Below are 13,078 nucleotides of genomic sequence, written 5' to 3'. Positions count from 1 at the left end.
TGTTCTTGTAATAAAGAAGTTCATTAGCAGCCATTTAAAAGATGGAATTGTTAAGTGTTAAAGGCTAAGTGACTTTACTACATCATAAAACTTATGGGTAGGGCTGTAGCACAGTGCTAAAGCACGTATTTTGCACGCCAGAAGTCAGAGCTTCATTCTCTGGCTTTCTGCAGACTTTCACACAGGCACTAATTAGTCCTACATCTACTTGGCTTAAGTGAGGAGGCTCCAACATGTGCCATCAAACCCTGTCTTGAATCACACAAGCAAAATCCTGAAGTAGCAGCCTGCCTTTCGTTACTCTGCTGTCGTTTAAACATAAAAAAGTACTATATATTCTTAAATGAAGTAAAAAGTATTAATTTTCCACAATGTCAGATTAGTGCCCACAATATAAAACTTTATACAAAACTATTTCCTCCCTCAACCTCCTTCTCCACCCGCCACCCCCCAGATCTGAATGGAAAAAGTCTGGTGTCTTAGCCTATGTGATCATAGTATCCATTACTCCGTGGTAGAGTATCAAGACTCCTTTCCCCAAACATATGGGAATTATTGTTTGCAAAACATTTCTGTAGGACCTTGGGGTTAGTCTATTCATATCCTGCCTCTGCTATGCAACTTAGAAGAATCTTAAGCAAACATGGTTCAACACCACAGCACAGTCACACATAGTGAGGGCACAGAACTATACTAACAGCTTTAGGGTAGCATTGCCTTCGTTTTGTAGAGCCTGGCCTTCCTGGAACACTGGTTTCTTCTTCATCATGCAAATCAAGTTCCTCCTCATATTTCACTGTCTCTTTCCCAACAGGCATCAAGTGATCATCCAGTTCACCTAAAATGCATTGATAAAGAACAAGTTATAAATCCAATTTTATTTCATAAAATGTGGAAATATCTATCCCTCCGGGGACGGGGGAACTTTTATAAGACCTATGATAAAAATGTTGAGGAACTGTGACATTTCAGTGAACTCAGTAACAAAGCATCAGCAGTCAATCCACATGCACCTTATATTCTTTGCCAATGAAAGGTCTTAAATTCCTCATTTAAGGCAATGTTGTTTTTTGGTTGCTTTTTAAAAAATCTTTCCAAGTACATGCAAAAGAATTAAAAATAATCCTTTGTTGGAAGTGACAGAGTACTTAATTTCCTGCACCAATGGCTTGGTGAAAGCTGCCTAAATTTAAATAACCGACGAAAAGCTTTTAAACATTCTCAGATGCTACACTAATTTTGTTAAATGCTATTGTTTAGAGACCAATCTATAACACTAAGCATCTAAAAGTAATATATTCAGCTTGATCCTATTCATGTTTACTCAGAAGGAAATCCCACCAAGTTCATTGGGCTTTATTTCCAATACAATTTTTTGCATTATTCCCAAACATATTGACTGGGATTCAGACTTGTGAAGGTGGAAGTCCACTCAAGCAAATGGCATGGCCTCTCGTCTTGACGATAACCCCAATATTCTCAAAAAAGCTGCAACAGCTGGCAAAAATGGGGTGGGGTAGGAGAGTTATAATTATGTTTAGCTGTATATATTAAAAATGTAGTGACATCTATGAAAATCAATAAAAAATATTTACTACAACAACAAAAAAGCTGCAGAGGATCTGAAGAGCCTCCATAACAGCGGGGACGAGATGAGAGGAGTTTCAACTGGTGGAAAGAATTGCGGGAAATCAAGCTGAGATACCTTACAAGTCACCCTCAGGAGTTAGGGGTGGGGGCACATGGGGGCTGCATAAAGGAGGAGGTGGGAAACCGGCATTGTATGAGTGGCCTTCCACTCACATGTTTTTGGCTCCAAATCCTATTTCCCTGCAGCCAATGATGTATCAGCTATATCATCAAATATATATATATATCTGGAGGAAGTGTTCCAAAATTTATGTTGTGCTTTCCACAATTGCATGAAATGTTTTTGGCAGCAAATATGTAGGCGTTGACAAGCATATCCATAAAAAAGTACAAAATTGTATCCTTTAGGTTTTTCATGACTAAATAAATGTTCCTCGCTTTCAAATATGCTTACCAATCTTATGCAATTTTTCACAGCAAATAAGAGCAACAACTCTCTCTGCCAATCTTGTACAATTCATTGGAGGACCCTAGAAATAAAATTTGAACCAATTATATTAAAGGAAGCATATGTTCTCATATGCACGTGAGCACGTGCGCACACAAGCGCACGCACACAAGCACACACACACACACACACACACACACACACGGCTCCTATGCAAAGGACACCTTAAATAATAATGAAATCACATTAAAAACACATAGCCTTAAATAGAATAGATAAAATTTTGATTACCAGCACAAGTTGTTAATTTTTTCTCATGCAGCAGCAAATAAGATACATGGGGTCTTACTGTATAATAAATACCAAACCACAGATGATTATTTCAAGTGAACAATGAACATGAAGGAATAATATATTTTCCTTTAGATTCCAAAAGCTCTGTGCTGAGATAGCTGCTAACAGAAACTGGGCTCGGACCCAGCTCAATGAAGCACTTCCTATGCAATTTCCAATGAGTTCATTCAAGTCTTAATATGCTAGTCTAGTCAGGATGATGAAAAAGATTAAGATTATCTTCTCTCACTTCCTATTTTGGGCTCTATGCTCTACAGTGTTTAGAACAGTCAACTGTGCCCCATTTGATAGTTTTAGCTGATGCAGCATAATTCGCTGCTTGCACCAATTATCGAGCTTATGGCAAATCCATGGGATGAAGCTGCCAAGCAGAACAGGGCTGCAAAGTAAGCACTACAGCAAAGCGTTATCTTAAACCAGTGCCAATGGAAAAAAGTAGAACTTTGAACATATTCCAAGCATAAAGTAACCTAAATAAACTGAAATACTTACAACTATTGATGCTCGTAGAGGAGAATTGATAGGTAGATAAAGAGTTGAATAAAATGTGTTATCAGAGAGTTCTCTAGTTTTACACTTGGGAGCTAGGTGAGTAAACGGGTCACTTGGCAGTCTAGCACAGTACCTATGTAACACAAGATTAAAGATAATTAAGTTATTCTAGGAAAGAGCCATGCCACTGAAGAATTTAAAATAATGCACTGGGCTTACTCTGGGAAGGGGAAAGTGAGCATCACATGCTAGCCCTGCTTCCAACATCCCTGCAGCTGCTCCACCTCTGATCTTCTTGAAAAGTCTACAGGAAATCTGAATGTTCAGCTGAACACAGTTGCAAATTGTCTCATAATCAGAAAGGTTCCTGGTAATGTGGTGGCTGAATGTACTTATAAGCCCCCTTCAGACCTTCTTGCTAAACAAGGAAAGGTCAGGGATTGAGTGGACATTTTTAAAATCAGATACTAGAAATGAATGGGGAAGGAGGAGCCAATATGTTAAAAGTCAAGGCTCAGAGCCCTCAACAGGAACTGCTTTTGAGGATGAACAGTAATAACTATCTGACAGTCATGGAGTGGGAACAAATTGAGCTTAAGGGCAGAGAAGTTCTAATTTATAGTGAGAATGATTACCTAAGCTTTAACGGAATTAAACTGGATTCTCTGCTTACAATTTCAGTTAAAAATGACATTTAGTAGAACATTTGTACACCAGAAAGTGTTACAGAAATAAACAGTGTCCTAACAATAAGGGGGGGACGCAGTTGGCACTGTGGGTTAAACCACAGTGCCTAGGACTTCCCGATCAGAAGGTCGGCGGTTCGAATCCCCACGATGGGGTGCGCTCCCATTGCTCGGTCCCTGCTCCTGCCAACCTAGCAGTTCGAAAGCACGTCAAAGTGCAAGTAGATAAATAGATACTGCTCCAGCAGGAAGGTAAATGGCATTTCCGTGTGCTGCTCTGGTTCGCCAGAAGTGGCTTAGTCATGTTGGCCACATGACCCAGAAGCTGTACGCCGGCTCCCTCGGCCAATAAGATGAGCGCCGCAACCCCAGAGTCGGCCATGACTGGACCTAATGGTCAGGAGTCCCTTTACCTTTAAGAGTAAGGGAGCACCATGCATGGGTAAGGTGGGTGAAAGGCAGTGATTAATCAAATTTGAGGTCTGTCCACTGTCTGCAGCCAGAAAGGATCCTGCCAGCAGAACTTCCACCCACCAATGCTTGGCTCTAACTCCAACCCAGCACAAAGGGGTTTTGGATTGCTGTGTAAGACATACACTGGTCAGCATTTATTTATGCCAGTGAGCCACGCTGAGTGGAGGATTACATAGCAAGAGAGCAGGGTAACTGGTAACTGGTATGGTTAGTTGCTTCCCTAAGGGGAACAATTTCAAGTTCAGGGAACAATACTTGTTGATCCTTATAGGGGGATTTAAAACATAAGCAGATTCTTCTGTACCATTTAAACATTCTTCTGCATGAGTATCCTAATAATGATATAAATCAATATTTTTAAAGATTTGATTGCCTTATTTTTTAATAAAGGGAATCCACAGCACAACCAGAACAATTTCCTCAGATCTAAAGACAATTCCCCTCAGGCTAAAGCAGGCTGTCTTAGAAATTCAGCAAATTACTGTATTTTTCGCCCCACAGGACGCACCTAGTTTTTTTGGGGGGGAAATAAAGGGGAAAAAATTATTCCCCCCCCCAGGTGCGTGGCTCCTATCCGCAAGCCGTGGGAGAGCTGCGCGAAGCCGGAAGCCTGGGGCATGCTGAGCTCAGCACACCCCAAGCTTCTGGGTGCAGGCAAGCTCTCTGCTAGCCGTGGGAGAGCTGCGCGAAGTCGCGCAGCTCTCCCACGGCTTGCAGATAGCTTCCTGAAGCCTGGAGAGCGAGAGGGGTCGGTGCGCGCACACATTTCCCCTTCATTTTTGGAGGGGGAAAAGTGCGTCCTATAGGGCGAAAAATACGGTATGTCAAAACTGAAACACCAATAGATTTCATACCTATTAATGTGCCCAATAGCAGTGTTTATTGTGACTCTTGGACCGCCGTCTTCTGGTCTTAGCACATATGGTGGGAATATATCATCGTCATCTATAATGGGTTCATTTTCGGTTTCACTAGTATCCACAGACTTCGAGCATTTGTTCCTCAGGATCTTTAAAATATACATATGACAGAATGATGATAATTCTACGCAACTCAGAACTGATCTATGTATTTTGCAAAGTTTAATGTCTGTTTTTTCCCTCTTCTCCATGCATTTCGACACCTCTTAAAATATAGCCAAATTTTGCATTATCAATTGGTTCCCAATATCAAGAAGCTGGATTCTGTCTATACAATTAAACATGATTTTGAATCAAGATGGCAGACTAAACCTTTCAAAACTGCAATTATTTTTTTCCAGACACTTAAATAATTAAGTATAAGAATGTGGGGGAATGAAGAGAGAAAATACCTAGAGCTGTATTAAGCAGCTGCGGCTAAGCCCTAGCCTATGTTACAACCTCCTCATACTGTATACAAAAGCTACTGACTAGCTCCAATAACTGATTTGCCACTTTTAGCTACCCCCACCACCTTTAAAGAGGGCACTTGCCCTGGGCATCACAAATGGAAGGGGCTGAATCAGTATTAGCCAACAGTACATTTTGTGGGAAATTTGCAACCTGTTACAGGGTGTAGTGAAAACGGAAATGGAGGTGGGAGTCTCAAATGAATGTTCATACCTGGAATATTTGTCTAAATTAAGGAAAGTGGGGGGGGGGGGGGAATTCTTCCATCCTTTTACTCATCTGCTATGTAGTAGGCCTGGGGGAAAAGGCTGGCCAGATCCTTTTTCAGACCCTGAGCCACCCAGGGACTGAATTTTTCTTTAACCCACCCCTCCCACTTTACTCACTAGGCCCTACACAGTCCTTCCTGCAGCTTTCCCAACCCTTCCAAACAATGGATATTCAAGCCTTCTGCCCTAGTCACTTCCTCCTATCATTTTTCAAGGCATAATTTTCAATTAAGCTTGGATTCTCAAGTCTCCAGCCCTTAAGTCTTCTTCAGCCCAGGTTCACCATATTTCTTCTAAGAACAGAGTGTTTTGATTGGGGCCAAGGACCCTTTCCCCCATTTTTATTGCTGCTTGAGTGTCTAGTGGTTTTTATTTTTGTTACTCATTCTCTTTTGCCACATACCTTCTCAATTGCCTTGTAGGTTTTAAGATCTTCTTCAAAACATTTGATTTTGTCTGAATCTGCTAACATGATGTAATTCGAGATAGGTGCCCTGGCCCTTCCTTTGGACTGCACATAGGAACGATATTCTGTGGGCAAATCAAAACGAACCACCAAATTGCATTTTGGTATGTCAACACCCTCTTCTACAATACTAGTTGCAATTAGTAAGTTGGTCTCGTGTGCTCGAAATTTTCTAAGTACCTACAAAAGCAACCAAGAAGATACATATCTAAGACCAATCAGTTATTAAATCATCAGCTTGACAAAAGTTTAATACATACTTCAGAATTCAATAATCAAGTGTACAAATTCATATACAAGCCATTAGTTAGCAAAGACAGGTTTTAACCAGAAAATAATTTTGTAATTAGAAAAACAGCTTACTAGAAAAAAGTGGGATTTGAATACTTTCAGCTCTTCTTCATACTAACAAGGTAAATATTATAACAGCCCTATAAGCAAACCACTATTTTTATCACCACAGAGGCCTTTGATAGAAACCCACTGGTTTTGAAGTCTTTGATGCAGACAATGGAAATCTGATCACACAGCAACTATGGTCTTACGGGGGTGGGGGACACACCAAAGAATTCCATGATGTGCTGTTCTATTCCTTCTTAAAAAAAGGTATTATTCACCTTTGAAAGCAGGCTGGCACACTTTTGCCAAAGTGTAAAACTAAAGCCCGTTATATTTTTCTGGGGAGGAGGAACCCAGTCTGTTAAATTTTATCGCTGCTTTTAGGGGAAAAAATTGTTTTAGAAGTTGCATTTTTCTTTGCATTTCATTTTGTGTGTGTCATTCACACAAAAAGAACTAAAACTGTATCAGTATTTCAGAAACAGGGCATTTACAGTACCTTCACGGAGACTGCAAATCTGATATCAAAGTAACATTTTGAAAAATAGCTAAAGTTTTAAACCAGGAATAAAATTTCTCATTCTGTAGTATTTTCAACATAAACCTTAGCTCATAAGCAGTACAATTTCAGCCAGCTGTTGTTTGTCATTTTTGTTTTAAAATTCAGGTTTGCTTCAGAAACTTGTATGATTCTACATATTGATCTATAAGAACTATTCAGAATTTGTAAGATGCAGAATCTCTGGACTTTGCAAAGGTTCTAAAGGTTAAGCAACTATACAGCATTTTTGTACAATTATTTTCATTAAAGTTACCTCTTCCTGCTTTCGGAATTCTACTTCCATCTGTTTACTACGGGGCTGATTCTTTCCAATGCCATGTCCAGTTATAAAATTGCTGCTGATGTAAGCCAGCTCTGGGTCTTGTTTGCCAGCTTCTTTTATCAACCTAAACACATTATACACATTTTGGAAGTAGTTGAGAAAATAGTTGAGAAAATGTAAGCTAATCATCTTTTTGATATCAAGGTGGTATTTGCATTTAAAATTCTTAAAATAAATTCCTCCAGTGGTTCTATACCCGACACAGAGAAAGACAGCCTTACTTTTGATGAACATTTAGTTCATGTATTCTTAATGGTCCCAAAGTCTAGAACAGAAAATATTATATCTAACAAGTCCCAATAGTGAGTGCCTATTTAGTAGGGACGGATCGTCACATAAGCCCACCATGCAGCAAAACCAAGGTTCTTATTTCTGAGAAAAGCAATCCATAGGAAATTCCTATTCTCTTGGAAACCTGTTCCTGGATTTAGTCATTCTGATAAGCTTCCACTGGCTTAATTTACACATTTTACCCACTTGACAAGGGAAGATTGTTTTAAAATCCCTCATGCTTTAAATGGCCTGTGGTTCTAACAGCCTCTACAAGTAGCCATGGCCAGACCTTGCCCTGCCCTACATTTCTATGAAGGAGACTGCTGCCATATATTCACTCACAGCATTGCTTCTCTTTTCTTTGGCAGAGAAATCAAGGAAATTACAAGTGTTTTCCTTTCTTGCTCTCTCTGCCAGCAACTAATTTTATCCCTCACTGGGAAGTACCAGAACACATATGATCACATGGTTTGCTGTACAGCCAATCAGATGGCTTTGTATGTCTATAAAGATGGCATGTATGCATGTATATAATATGGAATCCTATCTTGAGAAGCATTTTATAAGAAGCGATTGCTAAAACAGAGCTACTAAATGAAAAGTTTGTCATTCCTAACCCCCCCCCCAATATATATATATATATATATATATATAGAGAGAGAGAGAGAGAGAGAGAGAGAGGAATTTTCTACTGCTCTTTTTTCCCCCTGCAGTGGCCTTTGGTTCAAAAATGAAAGAAAAGTTCAGTCTTATGAAATACAAAGATCTTAAGTAAAATTCTTTTAAATCATAATGAACACTTCCAATTGACTCCTTTCCTCCCTCATTTCAATAAACCCAGTTTTTAAGAAGTACTATATGCAAATAAATTTTTACGCAGTATCATTTTCCCTGCAACTTTCCCCCCAAACTAATGACTTCATTGTAAGCAGAATACTTCATTGTAAGTAGAAGTAATCTGTTCATTATTTTACTGTTTTAGTTGTTGCTTTGTAACGTATCTTGTATACCATAAAGCAGCCCAAATTAAATTTGTTACTGTTAACAAGGCTTTAGTTTTTCCATTTATGAAGAAGACATGAACTGTGGCAATACACAAAACTGGTCAGGATACTTTTAAAGAGAAAAGTGGAAGTTGTTTTATCTCTATATCCCCACATACATACATACATACATACATACATACATATATTAGTGCCTTTCTCTTATTACTCTGTATATTATCACCTTTGCTTGTGTGCCTGGTATTTGTGGTAAAAAAAACTTCTGAATTCTATTTAAAAATTATCCTAAGCTTTTAAACAGTTGATAACTGCATATTCCACATAGCCTTACTACATTTAAATCATTTAAATATATTTACAAGTTGTTTTTGCTAATTTTTAAGGGTTTTTATGTTATGTTGTGGCTATATCGACCATCTTCTCTTTTTTATGAAGTGTGGTTTGCAGAGATTTGCAAAAGCTAGCAGGCTTCATGAGCATTTGGACATATTTCTTCTATAATTCCGGATTAACGTTCAATTAGCTCTTTTGCAATTCACAATATTTTTTATTTTTTTAAAAGAAATCATACCTGTTCAAAACAACTGCTGTGTATCTTCTTTCCACAAAAATAATTCCACATAAAATATTAGTAAAGGGAGAAGGAAAATTAGTTTCTGTTTTCTCTTTCTCCTCTATTTCTTCATCTTCGTCCTCATCCTCAGAATCACTCCAGGACACATAATTATCCTGATTCCGATTATTATACCACTCAACACTTTCAAACTGTTGCCGTTCATAGGGCTTGTATTTACGCAAAATTTCAAGCAGTTTTATTACTTTTGGGGTTACAAATTTCAGGTCAAGTGAGGCAGGTGAGAAGTGCTCTTCACAGAGTGCGTGTATTTTCCTTAGGAAAGTATCTGTAAACAATAAAAATTTCCTGTGCAGCTCCTCTTGCTCATGCTTTATGTACTTCTGTAGCTCTCTCACCATCATTCCAGCTACTTTATCAGCACACCAGGGTCCCAGAACAAGCAACACTGCTCGGCAGTCTGACAGTATCTGCAAACAAATTAAATTCATCAGTTTGGTATGGCACTGTAGCAGTCAACACAGCTTACACTGAGCCTGCAAACCATTATTTAGAGCAGGGGTCGGCAACGTTTATTGAGGCTGGTACGGTCCACTCCCCAGCAAACCTCTCAGTGGGCTGGAGCATCCATGCCCACGCCCAAGCTATTTCAGGTCGCAAGAGCGCTGGAAATAGCGTGTGCACATGCGCTCCTCTGTCCCGGAAGTGAGCCGGAAATAACGTATATGGGCGCTCCTCTGGGTGAGGAGCACCCGTGCGAGTGCGCACTCGCTATTTCCGGTGCACTTCCTGGATGGAGAAGCGCCTGTGCACGTGCGCACACGCTATTTCCAGCGCTCTTCAAACCCAGAAGTCAGTACCCACGGGCCTTAGGTTGCCGACCTCTGATTTAGAGCGTGGGGGGAGAACCGCAATGCACATTTGCTTCTTTGTAGATAAACTAATGATATATACAGTGGTACCTCGGGTTACATACGCTTCAGGTTACAGACTCTGCTAACTCAGAATTAGTACCTCGGGTTAAGAACTTTACCTCAGAATGAGAACAGAAATCATGTGGCGAGAGTGGGAGGCCCCATTAGCTAAAGTGGGGCTTCAGGTTAAGAACAGTTTCAGGTTAAGTACGGACCTCCGGAACGAATTAAGTACTTAACCTGAGGTACCACTATAAAGGGATTACTGTTCCAGATAAGTATCATTTCAGAATGCAACAAAGGAAGGGAATGAACTGCATAGCTACATTTTCCTGGGATTTTGCTTTTTTAAATCACACATTGGTCTGGTTTGATAGCTGACCAGATTCTGAATGCTAAAGGTTTAGCAGAGAGACATGGCAGCAATTACAGAATTGTGCATCAATACTTGTTACCATACTTTGTGAAGAACCTGCAGTTCTAGGTAAGACACACGAAGGAGGGTTCATCTAGATATTCGGAAATTTGTTCCCATGTGTTTTCACTTTGCTAGTTAAAAATAGCTTTCACAATTTTGTTAGTTTCGTAAGCAATATTGTGGAAACACCATGGGGGTGAAGTGGGATAAAACAAATCAGTACACCTGCAGCATGATGTAAGGATATTATGTGCTAACCGTAATTTGTCTTGCTGTCCAAACTGCACAAATTATCATTACTGCAAACTACAGTATGCCTCCATAACAGAACCCGAAACTCATTGTGTCACACTGGTTCAATATGCCAAGGAAAACTATAGTTACCATGAAAAAGGCTGTGAGGGAGGGAACTGGAACACCCTGGAAGGTGTGCAGATTAGAAATATACAAGTTCATAAAGCAAGTTCATGACTGAAACAGAGCACAGTCTGAACTATTTTTTCTCGCTCAAGTACAAGCTGCTTGTAGGGAAACTCTTGGAAAGTTTCTACTGTGTATTTGTTCAGATGTCATAAAATAATCTCAGACTAGGTAAAATAAGGGACAGATTCTAAGACATGTAAAATTTTGTGGTACTGAGCAAATTAGCATCAAGAGTGACCTCAGTCCCCTGCCTACCACTTGGTCATTATTTGAAGTGCACTTTCTTTCCCATACTTGGCTGAAGTATTAAAGTCTGATCTTCTGGAGAAGTAGCTGAAAATGTATGCTACCTTGCCAAACTGATTGTCTTAATAATGAGTACGAATAATTTAAAAGTGGCAGTATTTCTGGAAGAAAGCAGTAAATATTTCTATTAAGAGGTTAGACCAAACTGCAGTTAAGCAATGCAGAAACAATGATAAATAATGTGCCCATACCTGTTTAGAAATTAAGGTAGAATCTCTCTCTCTACACAGTACAGATATGTTGCAATCATTCAGAAAGTGAAGTGCATCATCCAGCTCCGTTAACAACCTTTCATAGAGCCCACTTTTGTCAGCATATGGTCCACAATCTACCACAATCTCACAAGGCTGAGAAGTATACCTTTAACACAAACAAACAAACAAACAAACAAACAAACAAACTTGTCAGCCACATTTTAAACTGCTGTTTAAATGGCACAATTACAGATTTGGCAATTCTAAAAAGCTATATGGGCTGCACAGCAGAATACAAATTCAACCTGGCCTTACTTTATTGAAATAGGTTTAAAGAATGCCATTGAGTGTTTAGATTTTTATTTAAAACAACAACAGCAGCACACCAAGCATGTAGATATCAAGTCACCTCTTCCAATGTAATTTTTTTATGAATGGTATTCAACACAAAATTCAAAAATAACAAAATGTACCTGTCCAAAACCACTAAATCAGTTGCAGTTTCCGCACTACTCTTTAGAATGTTCTCCAATTTCTGAATCTTCTCTTCCAACTCTGCTGGATCACATTTCCCATTTAAAATGGAAGCTGTTAATCCTAAAATTCGGGGGCATGATGGACAACTCTCACAAAGCTGAAAAATAAACCAGAATAACCCGCAAGGTTAAGTTTGGTCTTAAGTAGGGTGGGGGGGATCCAAATCAAGAAAAGGATCCCAGTGGCGAACAGTGGCATTCTGCACCTTCTTTTCCAGCATGACACAAATCCTAGAGGAGCAGAATGAAAGAGAGAAGAGGCTTGCTGAACTCCTGCAGGGGGGATGAAAAAAAAGAGTTCATGCCTCACACACATAAACCTGGTGACCCCAGAACTGGAATTGATCCTTCTAATATTTTGATATTTAAAAGTAACAGGACTTTTATTTTAAACAACAACTTTTCAAGTTAGTGCAGTAGGGTAACAGTTTTGAAGTCCTAAAGGTCATGTGATCCTAAATAAGAGAAAATTAATGTAGCTTCAATCCCTCAACTGCATGCTTCCAAAGGAGGAAGCCCAAGAACTCTGCAGAATCAGGTGCAAGCCCAGGTTCATTGATTTGTGCAATGTAATGGCTACTTAGTAAGCTCTCCTGATGTTTCTGATTTAACATTTGGCAATGAGAGGTCACCACAAATTTTCTGCCAACTCGTTCACTGGATAGTTTCAAGAAAGCCTGCCAACATTTAAAACAGCATCTAGTGCTCCACTTTTAGACCTCCTTGATGGAACATATTTAATCAGGCCATTTCCACCTTCATTAGCCTCCCAAAACTTAGAGCAGGTTTCTGACTCTGTTAACCATTACAGTCGGCGGTGACTGAAGAGAACTTCAAAATGTAACAGGCACAACTATCCTTGCACACTGAGGACAAAAATAGTTTATTATTGACCATTCTGTCTGCACTGGCTCCGTTCCTTTCCTTTCCCAGTCACTTTGCAGCATCTGATGAGCAAAGAAATGCAATCCCTCCACCCCAATCCTTGGCAAGTGGGAGAACTATTTCCTCAAGGGAAAGCAGCTGGCACAAGAATGAGAGAAATACAGAGAAGGAGGCTTGGT

General features: G+C 39.6%; 1 protein-coding gene across 4 annotated transcripts in view; it reads right to left on the bottom strand.

The window, feature by feature from the left end:
- The window catches only part of DICER1 (dicer 1, ribonuclease III), a 49,775-nt gene that overhangs the window by 17,563 nt on the left and 19,134 nt on the right, over positions 1 to 13,078 (bottom strand). Inside the window, exons 8-16 of one of the 4 annotated variants that reach the window (XM_079947847.1) lie at positions 11,952 to 12,112; positions 11,476 to 11,644; positions 9,221 to 9,693; positions 7,304 to 7,436; positions 6,087 to 6,329; positions 4,899 to 5,053; positions 2,885 to 3,017; positions 2,045 to 2,120; positions 718 to 838 (exon numbers count right to left, since the gene is read on the bottom strand). In XM_079947847.1, the coding sequence (XP_079803973.1) occupies positions 718 to 838; positions 2,045 to 2,120; positions 2,885 to 3,017; positions 4,899 to 5,053; positions 6,087 to 6,329; positions 7,304 to 7,436; positions 9,221 to 9,693; positions 11,476 to 11,644; positions 11,952 to 12,112 (1,664 nt within the window). Of the gene's footprint in view, positions 1 to 698; positions 839 to 2,044; positions 2,121 to 2,884; positions 3,018 to 4,898; positions 5,054 to 6,086; positions 6,330 to 7,303; positions 7,437 to 9,220; positions 9,694 to 11,475; positions 11,645 to 11,951; positions 12,113 to 13,078 lie in introns of those variants that run through there. The other 3 variants (XM_079947845.1, XM_079947846.1, XR_013832191.1) reach the window with 3 other exon arrangements.

Source organism: Podarcis cretensis (assembly GCF_951804945.1).
Source record: "Podarcis cretensis genome assembly, chromosome: 1".
Classification (NCBI taxonomy): Eukaryota; Metazoa; Chordata; class Lepidosauria; order Squamata; family Lacertidae; genus Podarcis; species Podarcis cretensis.
This window is presented reverse-complemented; position numbering and strand designations above follow the sequence as displayed.